Source organism: Cinclus cinclus, chromosome 23 (assembly GCF_963662255.1).
Source record: "Cinclus cinclus chromosome 23, bCinCin1.1, whole genome shotgun sequence".
NCBI lineage: Eukaryota > Metazoa > Chordata > Aves > Passeriformes > Cinclidae > Cinclus > Cinclus cinclus.
This window is the reverse complement of record NC_085068.1, coordinates 5,141,935-5,164,391: the sequence shown is the minus strand read 5'-3', so window position 1 is coordinate 5,164,391 and position 22,457 is coordinate 5,141,935. Positions and strand designations below refer to the sequence as shown.

Here is a 22,457-nt window from a genome sequence, read left to right as displayed (position 1 = left end):
GGCTCAGAGAAGCACTGGCTGGCACAGCGGCTGCAGCCAGACCAGCTGTGCCAGCAGGAACACATCCCCATCAGTTCTGCAGTCACACAGCATTGGAGCACTGCCTTTTGTGAGGACTGGCTCACTGGGAGATGTATCCTGGTGATGACTGAGAGTCTTGCTAGCACACAGAGTCAAGTGCCCTCCTTCAGACATCAGCCCTGGGGCTGCCACTGCCTCAGGCAGCCCAGTACCACAGGGACTCCATGGCGTGGGGTAGGGCGACAGAAGTGCACAACATGCAACTTTTCTCTCGTGGTTCTTGGTAAAAATCTTGTTCCACCAAGATGTAACAGCTGACTGGGTTCAGAAAACCAGCTTCTGTGAAATATCTCAACCATGACTGTGCTGTGCTGCCTTCAGAAGCTATGTGGAACCACCAAGGAGTTTGCCAAAGACTTGCCCCCCATTGGCTGCCTGACTGTCCTTTGCAGCCAGAAGAATAACCAAAGTTCTCCAGTGCTGCCATTTCCCCAGAAATGCTTTGGAAGATCCCGGCCACAACTGTGCAGGAGGTGGACGTGATCTGAAATTGGTGTTGCTCGTGTTTACAGTGTGCCTGCAGTTCAACTGGACCTTTGTGGACTGCGTTCCTGAAGCTTTTATGGGAGAAATGGTGCACTGTCAAGTGAACTGGCTCTTTCACAGAGGTTCAACACTAATCAATGTGACTGACTCTTGTTCTGTCCCCATTTTGGATTTAATCCCAGTGGATGGTGTCCAGCACATTACAGTATCAGCAGAGAGAAATAAAAAAGTAACATCTCCATTCTTTTAGTTCATGATTTTCAGCCATATATAATTATAGTTTAATTCAGAACTTTATTTTTTCATTAAAACTTTTAATGAACCATGTTTTTTTCTTAAATGTGAGACAAATGAACAATGAGTTTGTTATATTCCAAACTCAGGAGTCTGCTGTGATGATTTATTTGTTTGTGAGCTGTTGGGCCAAGCAGCAGGAAGACTTGACACTGGAAGTGCTGTTCTCGAAACAATACACTCAAGTGGGGATAGGAAGAGCTGGCAGGTATCCCCACCTTTCTGGGGAGCAGCTGCTCCTTGCTAGCCTCTGCTTAGAGTGTGGGACATGGTGTTGGAGCCCTGTGGCTGGGCAGGGTGGGAGGGTTGGGAGGCAGGCACTACCTAGAGCAACTGAAGACAGGACAGTGCAGGGATTGTGCCAGGGGCCTGCTGAAGGGTGCAATGACTGAGCTCAGGGACAGGGTTCAGGCCAGGATGCTGATGCTGTTGGAGTGCACAGTCCTGGCACCAGGTCCCGGCAGCCTTAGAAACAGCCCTGCAGCATTACTGCACTCCCTTGCAAGGACTGGAGGCATGGCCAGATCCAAACCAAGCCCCTGTGAACCCTCTGGGAGCTGTGTTGAAAGAGAGCCCCCTCCCTCCCTCCCCACCACCGGGCAGCACCGAGGACTCCACCCAAAAGCTGCTGGAGCCTTGGTGCCACCCTGCAGGCCTTGTATGTGCCACAACCTCACAGGCACTGCTGCTCAGCCAGCTGCCATCAGAGCAGCAGCCTGAACACCTTGGCAAATTCAAGGTGGCTCAACCTTTTGGAAATGGCATTAGGTTGCACTGGAAGCTAGGCTGGAAGCTCAGCTCTGCTTGTTTAGAGCTTTTCTTTTAATTCTGTTGGTAATTTTGAATTATAGGGAGTCATAAAAAGAAGTCCCAGGGGAGTTGTGGCTGTAAAATAGTAGCTGCTCACAGCAAGAATAAGGTGGTGGTGGCTGTTGTTCTGCAGTGGGGCTGTTCTTACAGTTTTGGCAAAATTTAGCACTGACAGAAAACAACGAAGAAAGGAGGAGAGGACTGGGGAGACTGACCCGAGTGTCTGGCTCTCAGGGATGCTCTTGTGCCAGTCTGTACAGGTTGGCTCCTCGCTTCTGACCATACACCTCACACAGTGACAAAAAGGAACTGGAGATTTAGATTTCTGCAGTCCCACCCAGCAGAGGTCAATAAGCTGGATGGGATGGGGAGTGCTGTTAGGTTTACAAAACCTGCAACCCTTGCCTTCCAGGGGTTTCATCTCAGGAACTTCCTACAGATGCAAAGGGAATGGGAGCTGCTTTTCAGCTGAATATAATTTATTGCACATTTTACATTTAATTTCAGATCGACAGAATGTTTGCCGTGAGTGAAATAAAGCCCTGCACCAGGAACTGGTCACAACTGAGAAGTTTTGGTTTTAATAAAAACAAATGAACACCCCTTCATAATACGAACTTGTTTTTTACAGGGAAAAGCGTTTCTTTTGGAAATCTCATCTCATTGCAGTGACCTGAGCAAAGAGAACCACAGCTGCCCAGAACAGGGGCCAGGTCCATGTCAAGAAAGGAGTTATGGCAGGAGCTGTCCAAAGCAACTCTGTACTGCCAAGACATTGGTGTTTTCCCCTCTGCTCTCACCCATCATCCATAAAGGCTGGTCTGGACTTAGCCAGAGCAAAACTATGACCAAGAACAGCCACACCGATTCCTTGTTTCTCTGCAAAAGCCTCAGATGTGCTGATGTACCCAGTGTGTAGCAGATTCTACAAGGTGCTGTTTCCAGCTGCTGTGTCACCAGCCCAGGACTGCCCTTCTGCTGGAGATCCCTGGCAAGGCTTCTAAGCAAGATAAAGCCAATGGAACTATACTGTAATGGCTACTTTTCAGAAAGGGCAGACAAGTGTTTACATTTTCATCTCTTTGTCCATTTGGCCTCTCTCCTCACTTTGGTATGATTTACTTCATGAACTACATTTATTTTTGCTAGAAATAAATTAGATGTGAAGAGACAGTTGCAGCATCAGAATCAAATGAAATTAATTGCTGTCCTTCTCCCTCACTTACTTTCCTCTTTTCTGGAAATCCTTGACAATACATGGCTATGGGTGGCAGAGGAATTAATAAACCTAGGATACACCGTGTTCTTGTCTGGAAGAGCAGTGTTGGAAATGAGCAGCTGGACAGACTGATACTGAAGAGGTCCATGTTATTTCAAAAGGCAGATTCATTCATACTTAAGCACGTACTTTTCTTAACGAGTGCATTTCAAACACAAATTTGAGATTGAAACAATCACTGACCTCTCTCCAAAAGTATTTGCACAGGGGACCTCCAGGAGGTGTCAAGAGAACTGAAATTCCCCTCACGAGAAGAAGGTGTGTTACCTACCCCAGGAAGCACGAGGTGAGGTGAGAACAACAGGTCTTTGTCCCTGCTGAGTGCCAGGAGAGAGGTGTGAGTGCACGGACGGGCCCACTCAGCCCCTGGCAGAAAGCACTGTGCACTCAGAGTCACGCTGCTTTATTGGGTACCAAGCCACAACTCAGATATTGCCTGGGAGCCGCCTGGAGCAGCAGGGTCTGTCCTTTTGTCCCTAACAGAACTGGCAGGACACCACCTGCTACACAGACAGTAAAAATAAAAGTGTCTCTGCTCAAACTCGCAGCGTCCGGGGGAGGTTTTGCACTTTCCGTTGACCCAGGTACTGTGAGAGATGTGTGTTCCCCGGATTAGCCATCGGCATCAATCCTGTGAGCTGTGGGGGAGAACAAGGAACGGACACATGCTGGAGCCCACCACTGTACAAGGACAGGCAGGGACGTTTCTGGCTGCTAGTTAGACACAACTCAAATACGCCTCCAATGCACTTCTGGAAGCTCTGTCATTTGGATGTGCTGCTCACACAGGGCAGGGAGCTGGTGTAGGGCAAACAAAGATCTGTGCCCTTGAGCCAATGCACCAGACTCACAGGGGTGCCAGTAAAAGTTGTCACAAGCACATACTAGTTTCACAGAGTTATTGCAGCAGGGAAAATATTTTGGCAGGTAAGATAGATGGGGACAAGGAAAAAGACTGACTCAGGCCTTCATACATTAAATTCAGTCCCCAAATGGCCACCCAGTACTGTGAACTGCACAGAAGGACACTGGCATCTGTGGGAGGCCTCTGCTTCCAGCCCGTTAGAGGTCCCGACTAGCTGGTACAAACAGCTGCAGAGCTGCTGCTGCTGCTGAGTTCTTTTGGGCCTTACTCTAGAGGCAAGTCATAGTCAGTCCATTCCAGTAACCCCAGTTCTAAACCCCAGAACCCCAGTTCTGTGTGCTTCACCACAGAACTGAAGAAGTCCATTACTGGTTTCCCAAGGAAGATGCTAGGCAGTCTGTGCTACTTACATTGCTTTGGTATCCTAAGGGCCTCATTGTCAGCTGACATCACTTGGTGCAGAACTCCTCGGAACTGATAAAGCACTTTCAGACTCTTCTCCTCACCCACACACGGATCGTAGAAGCCTGGAAGCCCAGCCTTGAACCACAGAAGGACAGACTGAGCATCAGGGAATGGACTTTTACAGATCTCCACTGGCCAAAAGCATTTATTAGTGCCAGGACAAGATCTCATTAAGAAAAAAAGGAGTTTTGCTGCCAGCAAGGTGAGACACTGGGGAATCACCTCCACAAGTGCATAAAAGTAAACCAGGGGGTTGAGAAGTTTCTGATGTACAGCCCCAAGGTCTGTAACACCCACAATGCAGACACTGGCACTGGAAAAGCCCCAAGAAACAGAAGTTCCTGGAAGTTTGTAGTACTTGGTATGCAAATGGCATCTGTAAATTGATCCAGAGCCACTGGAGAGATGCCCTGGCAGGACACCACATGGTTCAAATGCAATTCTGGGCCACACATTCGAGTCCCTGAATCTGGGCTTTGACAGAACAGCTACGTACCTTGGAGGCCTCTGTAAGGATGAGTTTAGAATCCTTCACCAAGCACTGCAGAGGCACAGTCACGTCTATAACCTTCACCTTCTCATTCTTCCTGCTGTTGTCATTAACAAACTTCCCATACCAGGCGTTCACTACAATCAGACCTGTATTTCCCAGGAAATCACAACTGTGATGGAAGGTTTCCACTGACAAAAAGACCATCCCAGGCTGGCATTTTCTCTTGCTTTCAGTGAGATTTAATTCTCCTGGCCTGGACCCATGCTTCCCAAAAAATAACATTTTTACGTGGGTGTTTGTTAGAATGGAGTGACAGGACCTTGGTGCCACACTGATATGACATACCAAGTAGATTTCAGTTCACTTTGGAACATTCTGTGGAAAATTGCTAGTAACCATCAGAGATCAGATTGCCACTATGATCCAGGAGCAAACCATGTAAGGAAAAAAATCAGTGAAAGCTGAACTTCAGACTACAACTTTTGCACCTATTTATACACACCCCTCTCTCTGAGGGAGAAATGAATCCAGACTGTTGTCTTCAGTCTATTGGTCCACTTCACATCACATCCCAAGATAATACTCTGTGATCCCTCCTAAGCTCAGGTACCTGGAGCTGAGTCATAATAGGGCTCCCCCACTATGTGCACAGCAGCAACTACGCTGCACTTCACTGGGAGTGGGAATAAAGAAACAACACCTTTGCATTGCTCCTTCTTCTCTCCAAATTTATAGAACAAGTAAATGGTATCATAATCTTTACCCATTCTGGCTTCCTCTGCTTCAATTATTCTTCGGACTGACTCCTGCATTAACCGGACCTGTCACAACACAAGTGGCAGAGCAGAAATCACACAGGGTCAGACGCTGAGGCCAAAGGAGAATGGTCCAGAGTGAAAAGAGTTTCCTTTCACTCAGGGGACCAAGTTACAAGAAAGACTCACTGCAGCTTCAGCCTCCTGCTTCTTCTGTAGGATGTCACTGGCTGTGCTCTCCCGCTGCTTCTCCAGCTCTCTGGCAGAAGGAAGGCAACATCTCATCAGGAATACATGGCTGGGATTCAGGCAGAAACTGGCAGGGTCTGATTACCCGCCCAATTACAAGCGACCCACAACCTCACACAAATGAGCCTGAGTACGACTTCCTCAGGAATGTGCAAGCTCACCTCTCCTTCTGTGCCCTGAGGTAGGGTTTGATGACCAGCCTGTGCATGGCAAAGTAGATAACAAGAGGTCCCACAGTGGCATAGAACACGGCGCTGGGAAGAAGCTGATCTGTTAGATGGACAGGGAAGAAGTAGGTCTGGCTGGCCCTATTCAGCCTGCAACAAAGAAGAGCAGAGGGATGGTATGAGGAAAAGCAGAGCTGGATGTGCTTGATGAAGCACACTTAGCAGCAGTGCCTGCCGATGAACCAAGGGGAGATGAATGAGGAGCTCAAAAAGGTGAAAGCCTGATAAAAATGAACAAGCCAACAGCAGGAAAGGCAGCTGACACCAGCCAGAGCCAGACTTTGAAGTAGCAGCTTGTGATAGTACCTGACTAGATATTCTAAGGTTCTTTTTTTAATCTTAGGAGAATTTGCTTGATCATTAATTTCAACAGAAAAAAGGACGAACATTCTCATGAAAGAAGAGAAAATGCTTCTAGAGAAAGCCTGTGTTCATAACACTGGCATGGGCCTTCAGGGCAGGCAGAATATTTTTCTTATGTCTGTAACAATATTTATTCTAGAAAACATGAGTTTCCTTGGACCTGAATTCTTCATGCCCTTCAGCAGTTTCACACCCCACCTGTAGCTGGCCCCAGTTAAAGTACACCACAGCACAGGGACGCTTAACGAGCTCTGTCCCTCTGTGAACTGCACCTTGTTATTTTTTGGTCCAATCACCTGCATTAGGTCATGGTAATTCCCCAATTCAAGCATTCACTTGTATACACATGGAATCCATCTCTACTAATATTTTCAGAAATCTTCCATTCACTTACCAGAGTGCTCCAAATCTCACTTTAAGCTGTATTTCAGAATATTCTGATGCACACATACACACACACAGGTGGCTCAGGCTGTGAGTCACACCAGTGGAAGGCACCCACTGCTTATGATGGGCTTAGAGCTTGTGTTAGAGTTGAGGGCAGCTGCACCCTGTCCCAGTGATGTATCAATACACCTGTACTGACCTGGGACTGGGACCTTCCCACCTGAATACTGGAAATAGAATCATGGAAGTTATGGTCAGCCTCTGCAATTAAGAGTTAAGATCTTGAACTGACTTGATTTTCAAGGACACTCCTTGAGGAACACCAACGCTGACAGTGGCTCCTAAAACACTGTGTCGGGAAATCTTCCTCTCTGCTCCATACTCCACTATGGTCCCAAAGAAACCTGCCCTAGAATGACAGAATCAAGAACGGTTAAGACAGAGAAGACACTTGAATTTCTCTTTACTGAATCCTGTAACTCCCAAACAAGTAAAGCATGGAAATGCATCTGTTTGCTGAAGATGTTGGCCTCTGGAAGATTCACAGTGTATCTCCAAGGTGAGATTAGACTTTCCAGCTTGCTAAGTAGTAAACAAGAACTTTTGGCTTTCTTACTGGGGATGATACAGAGATATCATACACAAGTATTGTAAGTTCCACTTAACTGCAGAGGCACACAAAGCCAAGCCTCCAATACATTCACTTCAGCCTTTACCAGATTTAAAGAGAAAAAAGCAGGCTCCCAGAGGCCACAGAAACATTTGTTTTTTGCAGAACCTGGAGGCCTACAGCAGCAGGAGAGGACAGAGTCCTCGGGCTGTGAGCAATGTGAATTCCCTCTAGAGCACTTACTTGAGAGAACCTTTCACTCGTGTTTGATCCTCATCCTGAAACTTATGCTGATAACTGACCATCATGAAAGAATGGGGGATTCCCAGCTGAAACACAAAGGCACAAATGTATCAAAACTTACCCTTGACCACTGATGCCCCCCAATTTCCTTTCTCAAACTTGAAGCACAGAACACAGAGCAGTGCTTGCCACTTATAACCTCTACTGCCTGTGTTGTCCTGACCTTAGTCTAAGCTGACCCACATCACCTATGACAATGCTAAAAGTTGTGCTCTGCCAAACAGCTGGTTACCTATATTAGGTCCAACATGAGATACACCAACTGCTTCCTTAACCTTTAATCCCAAGGAAAATATTGCTGGGACAGGAAGCTGAAGCTGCTCTCTCCCACCAGGCAGGATCACTGTCCCACCTGTGGCTCTCACCTGCATTGCCACAGTGAAGTGGCTGGTTTTGGTGTCCCGGACAATACTGGTGTTCATGGCTGACTGGATGCCCCACCTCCACTGCAAGTAGCCCATGGTATTCTTGTCCAGGTTGCGGGCCAGGACCGTAGTGAGGCCAGGGCGGACCCCGCGGGATGAGAACTGCAGGGCACAGTTTGTGGTGATGAAACTAGAGAAATGAGGAAAAACTCGTCAGTGAAAGAAAAACAGGCTCCCAGGTGGCCTCAGAGTCCTTCTTGCCCAGGAACTTTAATGAGACCATCCTGCAAAAAGCATGATGCTCCAGACTTTCAGGGAAAAGTAAAAACTAACTCAGACTGCCCTGAGCACAGCAGCACCCAGGAGAGAAGGCTGTGCCCTGGTTTATTGTCTGTGCATGATGCTGCTCAGGCACCCAGCCTTCCCCTTCTTGCCCTGTGCAGATAACATTCTGGTCTCTGCTGCTCTGCTGGCACAGAGCAGCCCTACTAATAAATAATCCTTGAGCATCAGCTCTAAAAACCAGCGTTAAAGCACTCTCTGGCAAACAAGAATCCTGAAAAGCTCTGAACAGTGGCTGATTCACTGAATTAAAAAATATAAGCAGAGGGAACCTACACGAGATCCTATGATGCTGACATGTAGCTCCAATCAGAGGCCTTACCTTGTATTCTCCTTTGAAACCTGAGACCTCTATTCATTTGTGAACAGACATGACACTAGTGGCAAATTTGGCATTATTTCCCTAAAATATGATACATCATCTCCTGTTTTGCTGTCAGAAACTCCCTCTCACACACGGAAGCCTCAGAAGTGTTCCCCGTTTTTTGTTCTGTTCCCAGAGCAAACTTCTGTTGCTCTGATTGGAGATCCTGCCTCAAATATGATGAATCATGACAAGATCAAGTACAAATCTAAGAATGTGGAACACAGACCTTCCTTAAACTGGAAATATGAAAAGGGAGGGCACCAACACCTGTAAAGAATGCAGGAATTTTGACAATACAAATATGACCTTAAGGCTAAAGCAAAAATACCTTATTCTGTAGACAGAAAACAAATCCAAAATTAATGTGGAAGACAATTAAAGTAATTTAGTTCCTTATTGTGGAATATTAACCACCAGGCTATTTTTCTAATATTTACCATCTTGGTGTAAGATTACGAAATATCTTCAGCCCAAAGAGAGGTCCATGAAGGTCTCCAGCTCCAAACTCCAACTGTGGGAATTCACAGTGCCAGTGTGTTAGAACAAAATAATATCCTTTACAAAACTGACAAACTATGTCATGAGCATCATTTTCATCACAGCTATTTTACACATCTGAGTAACATTTACCACCTCTTTCAGCATCCTCCCTTTTCTGCAGCTTTGCATAAGGCTCCAGTCTGTGCATCTCAAACAAGAATTCTCCCAAGCTGAGGAAGCAGGCTAGCAGGAGCTCATGTGCAAGAAGGAAGGTGCAGGCAGGTGCCAGCTATAGTAGGGATGCCATGAGCACCTCAAACACAGCCCAGCTTGCAGGTGGTGTAGCACGGGACCTTCCAGCTGCTCAGAGCACAACTGCTGGGGGGGGGTTGGGGGTCAAATTATTTCCCCCTTAACTTCTTCCAGTGCAAACAAAGCAATTTTGAAAGCAAAGGCCACCTATCGTGCTGCCCTAATAGGCCTGCTCACAGCACTGTGCCTTCAGACAGAGCAATCAGAAAGACTAGAGACATCAGGTAACAATTCTGTCTGCACAAGTGAAGTCCAAATTGCATGGCCAAATGGAGAGGGGAGAAAAATAAGGAAAAAACAAGGTTTGGTCTTCCCTTTGTCTCAAATTCCTTTAAGAATTCCTTTCTCTACATTTTGCAGAACATAGAAAATGAGAGATGAACCACAGCTAAAGTTCCCCCCAAAATAGAACACCAGGTAATAGATTGAATACAAAACTGCATAAGAGGTGTACTCTTACCTCTCCCCATCCTTTGGCAGATGTCACTCGTCTCAGTGCAAGATTAATTGAACCCCCTCCATTCCCATTCTGGGTGGAAAGGTTACCAGACAGTATTGCTGTATCTGTGGAAGTCAGGGGTGCCTGAAAAAGGAATACATTGTTTCCAGTAACTCTGATCCCAGTTCACACATTTAATGCATGTTCTGCAAGGACATAATCACCACCAGAGTGTAAATGATTTTGCAGTCAAACATCAAGCATGGCAAAAAGTCAGATAATTCTTACAGTACCAGACACTTGTGACACCTGTAATGTACCACCTTAAAGTCCTGACCTTGAGCTGTAAACCATTCTCATCTCTCTAGCAGACTAAATTTCTACAACTGTCTGAAAGAGGAAATGTTTCCCATCCTTTTCCTCATCCTCAAGCCTAGGTGCCATTTGCTTTTAACCACTGAACACACCCTGTTCAGTGAGAAATGGGCACTGATCATCTCCACTGGACCACTGCAGCCCACAGAGCAGCTTCCCAAAGGCTACAGAGCCAACCCACCCATTCTGCTGGCCCCAAGCACCCTCTTCCCACCTGTGCTGGCCCCTGTGTACCCCCAAATCCCGTGGAGAACCCTGGAGCAGCGTGTTCTGAGGTGCTTCATTCATCCATGCCCTGCTCGCATGGCAGCGTTCACCTTCCTTACCTCAATGGATTGGGATATGTGCATTTTGTTTATCTCAATCTGGGGAAAGCTGCTCCCAGGCACATCTTCATATTCTTCATCATAGCGATCAAACAGGTCAGTGGCATCTATTCCCACACTAATTGTTCCCTGAGGGATGACAAGTGGAACAGGCATTTAGCATTAGCCAACATCTGGTGTACACAGAACAAGTGGTTGAACCGTCCCTGTATATGATTACATTTTTGTGCAGTTTTCCATTATTCTGCAATTACTTTTACCACTTTAAAATGTGTTTCCTAATGCATAAGACAGAAGTGAACGATTACAATATTTCAAAACAGCAATATAAATCATCAAACAGACTGGAGAAAAGGCAGTTTTTCAGCACAAACTCAACTTGCAATTCCGGGAGGTCATTTTTCTATTGTGACACATTACAGAAGCAGGTAGAACACCTTTACACAGCAGGTTTCTTCTTTCCCCACAATTGACTGTGTTCTGTCAGAATTTAAAAGCTGATATAATAAACTAGAAATTGATTTTCTTCAATGGAACTTGGTCAGAAAACCTCTACAGGCTTCTTCTTACGAGTTACCTAAAGTGACTTAGTACTGAACAGTATCATTCACTTGCAATTGACCTTGTTAGTAAAATATTTTGATTTCTTTTTCTAATTTATATTTTGTGATCAGAAGGAAGGCATACTTTTAGAAAGTGCTAAATACTTCCTTTCTCAGACCATAGAAAAACTTATTCCTGCAAAAAACTAGGCCAGTGAACAATAGTCTGGCTACCTGCTGCTGTGCTCCCCCAGACTAACTGCAGGAGTGTGTTTCTTTGAAGAGCACAATTAGGTACTTGTCTGGGTCATATAACTTCAAGAGACTTTGGAAACCTTCCCTATGGACCCATCTGACAGCATCCCAGATCTTATAAAACGTACAGATTGCAATAAAAACCCCCCTCTGTGTACAAGCACCGACTGAACTCTGAGCAGTTTGTATATGGAAACTCAATAGCTGGGTAGCTACAAACCCCCACCCACACTAAGGCCAAGCATGGCTGGAATAAATCCTTATTTCAGTCTGAGGGAGCATTTTTCCTTGATCGCTCCACTCTAATCAAATGCTGGACTGTAAATAAAGGAAGAATTGCAGAGTCTGACAGGACTTGAACCTTTTCTCTGCCTGGGCTCCCAGGCTATCTATTTGCTATGGAGATCCCCAGCCTCTTCTCAGTGTTTATTTTCTGATTACTTACGAAGCAAAAATTGGATAAATATTTTCAAACTGAAAGGTGTTATTTCCAGTAGAACCCTGGAGCAGGGGCTGTGCCCCAGCTGTTTACTAACCACCCTTGGCAGCTGGTGAATTTCAGAGCAATTACACTCACTGTTCTGTGTGCTGGTGGCACCAACAACCAGCTCCTGCCCTTTCTGCACTTTCAGGAACCATCTGCAAAGTCACCTTCAAGCAACTCCAGACCCTACAGCTTCTCCAGTTTCAGCCCTCTCCTATGCCCTGCTGTTCCTTGAAACAAGGCCAAAAGAGAGAAGCAATAGAAAACCTCTAACCACCCTGTAAGGGTACAGTTCTGTGCTACCAAACACCCATTTGGAGACCACCTTGCTGTATTTGGCTTACTGGTGCCCCAATGCTGCACACTTTGGAAAGATGCACCAAGATCCACACATATTCCTGAAACTAATTGCACCTCCTTTCTCTAAAACACACTCAAAATATTTAGGATTTCCTTTTTCCCACGTATGAACTGTACAGCAAATATCCCTCTCATAGGAAAAAGGAGGACCTGAACCCCTACATGAAAATCCACAAGATCCGTTCGGAGAAAAGGAGCATCTCCCTGTTCCCTCCCTGCTTCCCAGCAGAGCTCCTACTCTTCTGCCTTTCCGAGGTAGGAAGTGCACCCTGGTCAGACCTTCCACCTCCTGCCAAGCAGGTGAAGTCACCCTTGGAGGTCTGTGGATCCTGGCAAGGAAACTGGTTCAGGCACAAGCACAGGAACAGCAGCAGATGGTAAAGTTAAAAATATTCCCAGACAACAAGAGTACCCCTATACCTCCGGATAATGGAGGGGACTGCTGCTGCTCCCAGCTCCCATCAACCACCTGCTCTGACCATGAGAATTGAGGCGCCCTCCCCAAAGGAAGAGCAGTAGGAGAGAGCTGTAATGCCCGCTCAGAAGTCAGTGGTGCCTGCACTGCACTGCACAGAGCAGCAGCTCAGCAGGACAGGAAGCAGGAGTGGCACTACAGAACCATCGGAGCTGGGATTAGCTTTTAAAATCACCTTCATTTGCCAGCCTGTGAATATGAAACAAACTTCACTGATGGAATTCGTAGATGTGCCAGAGGAAAATATACTTCCTCCTTACTTTTTTTTTTTAGGGATTTACCTTCAGGAAGGTGATACTTGGAAGTTGTACCAGGCTTTGCCTTGAGGAGACTGGCATATTGACCTTCCACACCAGGAAAATAATAGGATTTAATTCCTCCTAAGAGGAAGTGGTACTTCTTAAACCTAATAATGAACTTTTCAACCCTTCTGCACATCTTTGAAAGCAAAAACAAAGCTCTAAAAGCAAATAGGGGACTCAATTTCAACCCTCCAAATTGCCTACATCTGGTTATTGCTCAACATTTCTGGTTAAAATGCTTTATTTTTGTGGAAGTGTTTTACAGAACCGACAAAATGTTGGAAATTTTAAAATAACTTGTGCTCGTGTATGAAATGATCACAGCTGCGCTCCCCAATTCCACGGGAACACTGCCTGGAGAAGCATTTCCATCGGCTGCCAGCCGGCAATTGCTGTAAACACCCAGATGGCTAATTTTATCCCAGGACACAGGCTGAGGCTCACAGTGCAGCTTGCAGCCACGGCGAGGCGCCCAGGGAAAATGTCACAGTCCTGAAGCAGGGAGCAGCAGAGTGGGAGATAACCGTGCTCCTGTCTGAAAACATCTCTCTGACCCCACTCACCCACACCTCCAGCAGGGATAGTTTGCCCTGCCTGGCTTGTGGCACCCAGAAATCCCCTCCTGCCTGGAATAAAGCTGTCAACAGATACTCACACAACACTTTATGCTAGTTTACCCTTCCAGTACAAACCAGTTCTAAGTGTCTATGCGGTACCCACAGCCTGGGGATCTGTACAGCCCAACTGCTTTGCTAAGAGCAGTGCAGATCCAAAGGTTGTGCCAAGGTGAATGTCTCAAAATATTACACCTCTGCTTAGATGGATGTTTTCCTTAGGATTTTCCAGTCCTAAGCACCACTGCATTCCCATATCTCTCCACTCAGAAGTCACTGTGATTTTATGCTAACATATGAATTCATTTAGTTAATAGTAGATGCAGCTCTTGGATAATGTTAGTCACTGAATAAGAACCAAGATTTTTGTGATTCAACAAGCTTTGAAACTTCAGTCAGGGACCATCCTGACAAACCCCAGGTTTGCCTCAGACACTCATCAAGCCAAGAGCCAGCAAAGACACTGCGAGTCTGAGCTACAGATACTCTGGACAATCACCATGCCAATCTCTCCCTGCCATCCCAATGGTATTCCTGAGCACCTCTGACCAGCCATGGTTAGCTGCAAGGTGAGTCACCTGGGGTCAGAGTCTGCTGCTCAAACAGACTGAGATGGGAACAGCATCTGGGATGATTCTCATCATGAAGGCACGATCATGCTTTCCAAAGACAGGCAGTAAATGAGACACTGGCAGACCCCCAACCCTCTTCAGGTTGACTTTCCTCACTGTGGTGCTGCCCAGCTGGCTTAGGGCTACCTCAGATTTGTTGCTGGTTTCAAGCTGCATTTGAATAGGCCCCTGCATTGTTGTGACACTGCAGCAGTGCCAAAGAGAAAACCTGTCACGTAACTGCAGCGAGTTATATTTTGTTTAGAAAACTCGGAAGAAATCATAAATATTTCAGTGTTAAGTCTATTTTCTGAAAATTGCTGAAAAAGGTATTTTGTCCCAACATGTTTCTCCAAGAAAAGAAGAACATTCAGTAGGGGATCATTGATGGAATGAGCTGTTTGCCCTACATTATGCAGAGAAACTGCATATGCAAGACAGAAAGTCATGCAGCATGTGTATACACCTGAGGGGCTCTTTCCTACAGGCCCTCACCTAGGTTCAGCACACCCTGCACATTGGTGATAATAACAGACCCACTCCTGAGACCAGGATTAAGTCTTCGCTTACCTTTGGATTAGTTCGTTGCTGCAGTCTTCTCTCTTCCCTCTCTCTCTGCAAACGCTCAAATTCTTCCCTGATTTCAGCTGCAGTTCTCTTTCGTTCCACAACCTGCTCAAAAAGAAATGAAAACCAAACAATTAACAGAGGCTGCTCAGGGCATTGCAATGCTGGGGGGGACAGAGGCCCTTGAATGCAGTATGCACTAACACACTGCCCTGGCTGCTGACAGCCACCCTGCACCAATTTCAATAGTCAGAGTTTGGAATGAAGCACCCAGGCCAGACCAAAGGGTGGGTATGAGGGAAAACCCCATGCCTTGAGAGAAAGGAGAATGGTTTTATTATTTCCATTCATTTGATAAAACCAGAGCAAAGAGCTTTCCAACCAAAACTACAAGACACTGCAGTGCAGTTGTTACCCTCAGTAATCCATTAACTGTTCTACCAGGTGTGGACAAAAAAACTGAAAATAACTGAAAATCTGTGGACTGAGGTAAATTGATTCCATGAGAGTTGTGTGATTTTAGGCTATGCTGGTTCACAGCTGCTTACCTGACATGACTCAGAGAATAAGGGTTTTACACAGGCCCAGTTTTGGAATGGATAGAAAGAGTATTGGATTTGGCTTTTCAAAATAAGATGAAGTCTGCCAAAAGCAGTTCAAAAACATCTGTTACATGCTGGATCTGCTCCACATTTCTAGCAACTGACTCCAAGTTTGACCTTGGTGCTGATCTGACCCAATACCACAGGATTCTGCTTCAAGCAGCATAGTGCAATCAACTCGGGCTGGCAGAGGCCAGCAAGGGACTCAAGAGCTGGACAGACATGAATGGACAAGTTCTGTTTCAAAGCCCATAAAACCTAACTAAAACTAAACCAAACCAAAACCCCAAAAAACCCCAACGCACCCCACCCTAAAAAACCCAGGAAGAAAAAGTAATTTCAAACTCAGAAGCTAGTCAGTGCTGAAAATAACAAGTTTCAGATGAAAAAGATGGGACTAGTTGGACAATAATGACACATTTGTCTCAGATAAAGATGTTGCCTGGCATGGTAATATCCTTCCAGGGAACCCTGAATGTCAGGTTTATTGTTCTCTTGTCAAGTGCAAAACCAAAGGGTTCTCTGAAAATCCATCATGGTGTTCCAGCAGGGACAAAGAGAGACAGAAATAACTAAGGATGCCTTCGAACCAACAGGCATTTATTACCAGACAGGTGTCAGTGCAGCTGATAGAACAATGGCAGATAAAGGTGGGCTTAGTCAAGGCCACTGGCCATAACATGCTCAATTTCTCTCACCTCCCAGCCTTCCATCTCCAGTCCTCTCCTCCCATATATGTCATAGATGGCTCTGGTCTGTGGATCACTAAGCACTGTAAATTGAAACCAAAAGAGAGGAGAGAACTCAGTTTTGGGTCTTCTCCTCAGATTTCAGACCAAAACACTCATAGTATTTGGAATTCAAGCACAGATCCTGGAAACATCTTCTTCTACAGCTGCACATGAACCCCTTTGATGCTTCCATGTGCTTTATTAAGACATACTGACTTTTCCCCAAAAAAATCCTTTTTTTTTTTCTTCTTCTTTTTCTAAAGCAAGAAAGTGGAAAGAACACAAGAGACATGCAGCCTAAGTGAATGTGCAGGGAGGGGGATGGGGAGTCTAACACTGCTTTCTTTGAAGGTGACACAAGCCCTCTAACAAACATGACTGTGAACAATTTGGCCAGAGCAGTCCCTGGGCCCTTCCTGGGATTGGCACCCAACTGTGTCTGGCTTTCAAAGCTCTGTGGTCTTCCTCTGTTCTTCCTCACCATCCATGTCCACTGACCCTTTCCCACCTAGTCCCCACACATGGTACATGCTAAGCACCAACAAAGCAATTTCCATGAGGCAGTTCACACCTTACCAAACATCAATAAGGGGTAACTGGCAAAGGTTTGTGTAGAATCTTAACATCCCAAATGTCACCCAACACAATGGACAACACAAAATACAACAGGAGACTGCAGAACAGTTACTTTAGAAAAAGACTGGGTGCAGAATTAGGGAGAGTCTCTAAAGGGTAAGGCATATTCAAATGCATAAACTCCTATAACACACCTTTCTGTAAGAAAAAAAATAAATCAAAAAATCACCACTTTTTCTTCCTCCAGGGTTCCAAGACCAGCTTTATCATTATCATGTATTTCTCGAGGCTGTGGGAAAACTGATGTGTCCCCAGGGAGCTGGGGGAGTAAAGTAAGGCAAAAAGAGGCTTATACTGGTAATTGAGTTTTGGTCTGAACTAGTGGGATATTATTGGACTTGCTAAATGTCACAGGCAGACACTGCTTTTTATGAATTCTGATAAAATGAATCTTTTGTTGTGTGATACTATGAGATGGAAGAGGAGAAAGAGAAAATAAGCAGGAGGTGGAGTGGTTCATTTCCAAGATGTTGAAATTCTTGCTTGTAACATACTACACTCACATTTGGTACTAAATGAGCACCAATTTCCATGTTCATTGCAAGGCAGAGCCAAGAGCAGCCAGAAAATTCAAAGGGAAGCTGCTGCCTCTAATGTAAGGCCACTCATCATATTGAAGTGAAATTACTGAAGCATTATGAGTTTTTGTCTGCACATCATCAAGGTCAGACATTTTCTGCTCTCCCAGCAAAAGCTTCCACATGTCCTAACACCTACCTAGGGACATGCTCCACACATGCTCAAGTCCAACTGGAAGGAACAAATCCTTATCAGTCAAAAACAGGGGTGCAAAAAAGATTCAATCATATTTGAGGCTGAATGGCAGGATATTTATTCAGCATTTTGGTTTAGTTTCTCTTTAGGTTACAGGACTGGGTGCACCAGGTTTGTAACATGGATGACTCCTACCAGCTTCTAATCCACCTGCACTCCAGGTGCAACTTGCACACTGGGATTTAAGTAAACTTAAGTTAAATTCAGAGTATTTGAATAGGGCTTTGGCACAAGAATAAACAGTAACTGCTATGAATCAGTTGTCCTCCTCTCAGTCGGAGCATATAGAAGAACTTGTTGGAAATGGAGACCACAGCCTAGTGACAGGGAACAGAACCCAGAGATACAGCAGTTCATCAGTACAAAATGAAATTGTCTCTCTGTTTGAGGTTTTTCAGTCTTATTCTCCTATGGAAGAGGTCTTCACAAGTAAGGAGAGTGATGAGAAGATCATTTGCAACATGCAGCAGGTAAAGCAGACATCTCATTCCCTACAGCATTCATATGGTATTTCTCCTCTGACTTACGGTACAGAAGCAGGAAACAGCATTGGTAAGTATCAGCAAATTTAATTATTACTTTGTAGTAATAAAGTGCTTCAAGAAGCACGAAGGCACAGCTCTCCCAGAAACCCCCTGCAAAGCTCAACCTCCCGCTGACCTTCGTACGCTTGGTGGACAAGGTTGAAGAGCCGCTCAGCCTGGGTTTTGAGCTCGGGGTCGCGGTGCTTGTCGGGGTGGTACAGCATGCACAGCCGGCGGTACGCGGCCTTCAGCTCCTCCTGGGACGCCTGCGGAAACCACGGAAAATGATCTCAAGGACGGCCAACGCCACTTCCAAAAGGCCAATCTCAAGATCAGCCCTGAAAGGGAAGTCTGTCAGCTGTTACACTGCGCTACTTTGGACAAAAAATAATAATGGATCATTGCTTCATTACATAAGTTAAGAAAATATTCAATTATCACACCAGGATTGTCTACGTTATCTGTAGTGCAACAAGGGACCTCAACAGCTCATCAGTGTATAGTCAGGTATAAAAAAATTATGTAAAAACTCCACCACCCAAGCAATCCATACTCAGACTTCAGTTGTATTAAGCAACTACTATCCCCTCCAAATCAGAAGAGCAAGAAAAAGCAAAGTCACCTCAGATAAAAATACATACATCCAGAGATGTACAACGAAGTCTACTTATATTTCAATCTCAACTCTCAAAGGAACACTTTAACTATCCAAAAGCAATGACTTTCCACAGCTCTAGAGGTAAGAAATGTAAACCAACGGCTCTACACTCATCCCAGCACCCGCCTTGTGCTCCCCAGTACCCAATTCTGCTCTCCAGCAGGGTCTGTGTTGTGCTGCAAAGGAGGAAGGTGCATCATCCATCTACAAAGCCAAACACAGACAACCATGAGAACACCAAATGCATCAAGAACGAACCTGCCTTGTCCTTTACCACAACCACTCTGGGACTTCAGATGGCACCTGGCCTCGTTCCAAGGATATGGACGGCTCTCTCAGAATCAATAGAGAAAAACCCCTGCTCCTTCCATTATCATCTCCCAGCAATGTTATTTTTGGACTCTAGAGAGTCCCAGAATCTCCCCTTTCTCACCTCACCCTGCTACATCCCTTGTATTACAGCTTCTGCCTACTCCTTGGAGATTGCTTAACACCTACTTTTTAGAAGTGCAGATGCTAAAATCAACCAGAACTTCCCCCAGGCAGAGCTTGAAAGAGCCCAACCATCCAGCTCCCAAACTGTCCAGGTGATAACCAGTTCCTGGGCACAGGGAGCCATTCCTGGAGGAATGCCCTGAGTAAAATAACCAAAACCTGATGATCCAGGCTGCCCCCAGGGGCTGCCACAGTCAAGACCCAGTGCAGTCAGTGAGGGAGACACTCAGACAGAAGTGGATTTACAGACACAAATTCCATTTACTGTTAACACCCTCCAAGAAGCAAAGCTGTCACAGGTACCTAGCTTTTACTGGGGAAATAAAGTTCCTAAAAGGTAATTTCTTAAAGTAACATATTTTTTACCACTTGTAGCAAGGAGGATTTCCATCACAGAAATGCACTCCTTTGTGTCACAATGCCAGGACGCTGCATTTGCGACAGCTCAGAATGTTTTCTTCTGCACGTTTGTATTGTGGCTTATTAATGTTTTGAAATTATATGGCAAAAGGGGAGCTGCCAAATTTGCTGGTCCCAAGACAGTATGGACAGCTACAACCAGCTTTTTTCTTTTTACTACCTTGTGCTTTCTCGGATATCAAATTTAAACTCGACTGGGAAGACAGGGGAACATATAGGCCCAAAATGGCATTTTTAAATCAAATTAATGATAAATGTGCTATTGATTATATAATAGAAATGAGCAGGTTCATTTTTCATAAATGCCATGTTCAATAAAACGTTAGATTGGACATTTCATCATCACTGAGTAGTTTGGGTCATTGGCTCAATATTCCACGAGCAACAGCCTCTTCAAAACCACTAAAGAAACCCTGACATAGTTTTTTAGACTGCCAGGAAATGTAGTCACAAACAATTGTATGTAAGTTACATTTTTATTATGAAAACTCTTGTCAACATTAAGAGTGCCTCATTTAAGAAATCAACCACCACACCACATTTTTAGCAGACTAACATGTCTAAAAGATTCACGCACAGAGAGAGCAATTCCTGCTCGCAGGATCCTGCCTTCATGGAGTCACTGCAGTTTCAAGCTCAGCTGCCACACCACCCTGTGCTCAGCACCCAGACATTCTGCTCACTACATCCACTACAGGACAGTGCTGCTGAAGATAATTAGCAAGGGGTAATTAACAAAGCACGAGCTCCTCTCTGTTGGAATGACTCCCTTGCAGACCTCTTTAATTCAGTTTACAGCTCCCTGCTGTACAAAACCTGAATATCCTGCTCTGGAAGCCTGGCTAAGTTAACCATTAAACTTCCCCCAGCAGTCATAACCCTTGCAGGGCTCCCACCTCTCTGCTTTAACCTCTGCACGCTGCTGACGTTTTGGAGGGGAATTACGAAAGCTCCCAAGGAATGTACAAGCATAACCCTGCCGGCTTTGAACCACAGGAAGGCTCAAAATTTTTTTAAAAGGAGCTCAGCATCAGGGAGTTCTGCAAGCAGCGTGACCATCACACGCTTTTCCTTCAGGAGGGCAGCAGATTCTCACATATGAGGCACAGGAGACTGACGCTGCAGCTCAGAGACTGACAGGAGCCCCAAAGGGAATTCTTCCAAAATATCAGACTGAATCTCTTCCAAGTGTGGATCTCCTATTGCACGCAGTAGTGGTGGTTCAGTGAGAGCCTTGTCCGACTAAAAAGGCCACACCCAGGCTGATGGACTTCATGGGCTGTTTATACTTAATTATACACACCCCCCCCCCCCACACACACACACATATATATACACACACACACACAACAGATCTATACTGCAGTTGCATTTGCTGAAACGAACTACAGCACAGTTCCTACATTCAGATCTTTTGAGATCTTCCTAATTATTACTATAAAAAAGTAGTTGTCTCTCAGTAAGTTCCAAACTGTTCTGGTGTAACAAGCCGGCACCAATTAATATCCATCTATTCTTAGAAGTAAAATCAAGGACTCACGATCCTCCTTTTTTTGGCGGGAAAAAGGTTTTTTAAAAAAGAAAAGAAAACAAAACAAAACACATAAAAAACACAAAAAAAAACAAACAAAAAAACCCAAACCAAACAAAAAAAAAAAAAAAAGAACCCACAAACAAACAAAAAAAAACCCGTCTGCTTCCACATTGGAAACGTTCGGGAAGTCTCCGCAGCCGTGGCCGAGCCCGCGACCGAGGGGACGTGGGTGCATCCCGCGTGCTCGGAGTTGCATCAGGAGCGCCCGGGAGCGCCGAAACCGCCGCGATTCGGAACAAACCACGCATTTCTCGGCCTCAGCCGGCGCTCACCCACCGCACTCAACCTGGAGCCCCGCGGCCCCGCTCGAGCTCTCCCGCCCCGCCGCCGGCAGCGGCAGCAGCCCGGCCCGGGCGGAGGACAAGCCGCAGGGGCGCCGCTCCCGCCGCGGCGGGAACGAGAGTCTCACCTCACCTCACCCCGCCCCGGCCCGCCCCACCCCGCGCCGCGCCGCGCCGCGCGGCCCCAGCCCCTCGCGGCCCCGCGGCCGCACCTCGCGGCGCACGTTGAGCAGCCCGTAGTAGTCCTCGTTGTCCGGCGCCTCCTCGCCCAAGGCCGCCGCCATCGTCCCGACCTCTCACCCCGCGCCGCGCGCTGTGGCGCCCCCCGCCGGCCTGGCGGTCCGACCGCCCGCGCACGCGCGCGGCCCCTCCCCCCCTCCCTCCTCCCCGCGCTCGCGCGGCCCCGGCGTGTGCGCGTGCGTGTGCGCGGCGCGCGAGCCGGGAGGCGGCGGCGGCGGCGGCGGCGGAGGAGGAGGAGGAGGAGGCGAGGGGTGAGTGAGGGCGTGAGGGACTGAGGGAGAGAGCGAGGGAGGGAGCGAGCGCGGACCGGCAGCGACGTGTTCCGCCGCGCTCCGCTCCGGCCACGTAACCCTCGTTCTTCGCCCCATCGTTCTGACGCTTCTTTGCTGGCGCTCTATTTCGCTCCATGCTCCTCCGTGCCCCAGCGCCGGCTGTGGCAGTGCCGTGGGTGCTCAGGGCCTCCGTCCGCCCCGCTCCCGGGGGACAGCGGGAGGGAGGGCGACCGCCGGTGCCCGTCCCCGGTTCCTCTCTCGGTGCCCGTCTCGGTGCCGCAGAGTCCTCAGTACCTGCTTAAAGGGCAGTCGCTCTTTCCGGTCATTTGCGGAACCTGTCGGTGCAG

The 22,457-nt window shown here is 46.6% G+C and overlaps 1 protein-coding gene across 1 annotated transcript; it reads right to left on the bottom strand.

Moving 5' to 3' along the window:
* Window positions 1-1,700: 1,700 nt before the first annotated feature.
* Window positions 1,701-22,015, bottom strand: DNAJC11 (DnaJ heat shock protein family (Hsp40) member C11). Its single transcript, XM_062507495.1, has 16 exons — window positions 21,811-22,015; window positions 18,287-18,416; window positions 16,184-16,257; window positions 14,887-14,988; window positions 10,674-10,802; window positions 9,994-10,116; window positions 9,179-9,252; window positions 8,033-8,222; window positions 7,608-7,693; window positions 7,047-7,163; window positions 5,939-6,094; window positions 5,718-5,787; window positions 5,537-5,594; window positions 4,777-4,919; window positions 4,226-4,355; window positions 1,701-3,588 (listed from the first exon to the last, which is right to left on the bottom strand). The coding sequence occupies exons 1-16, from the start codon at window positions 21,880-21,882 to the stop codon at window positions 3,563-3,565; spliced, it is 1,680 nt and encodes a 559-aa protein (XP_062363479.1). The 5' UTR covers window positions 21,883-22,015; the 3' UTR covers window positions 1,701-3,562.
* Window positions 22,016-22,457: the final 442 nt, after the last annotated feature.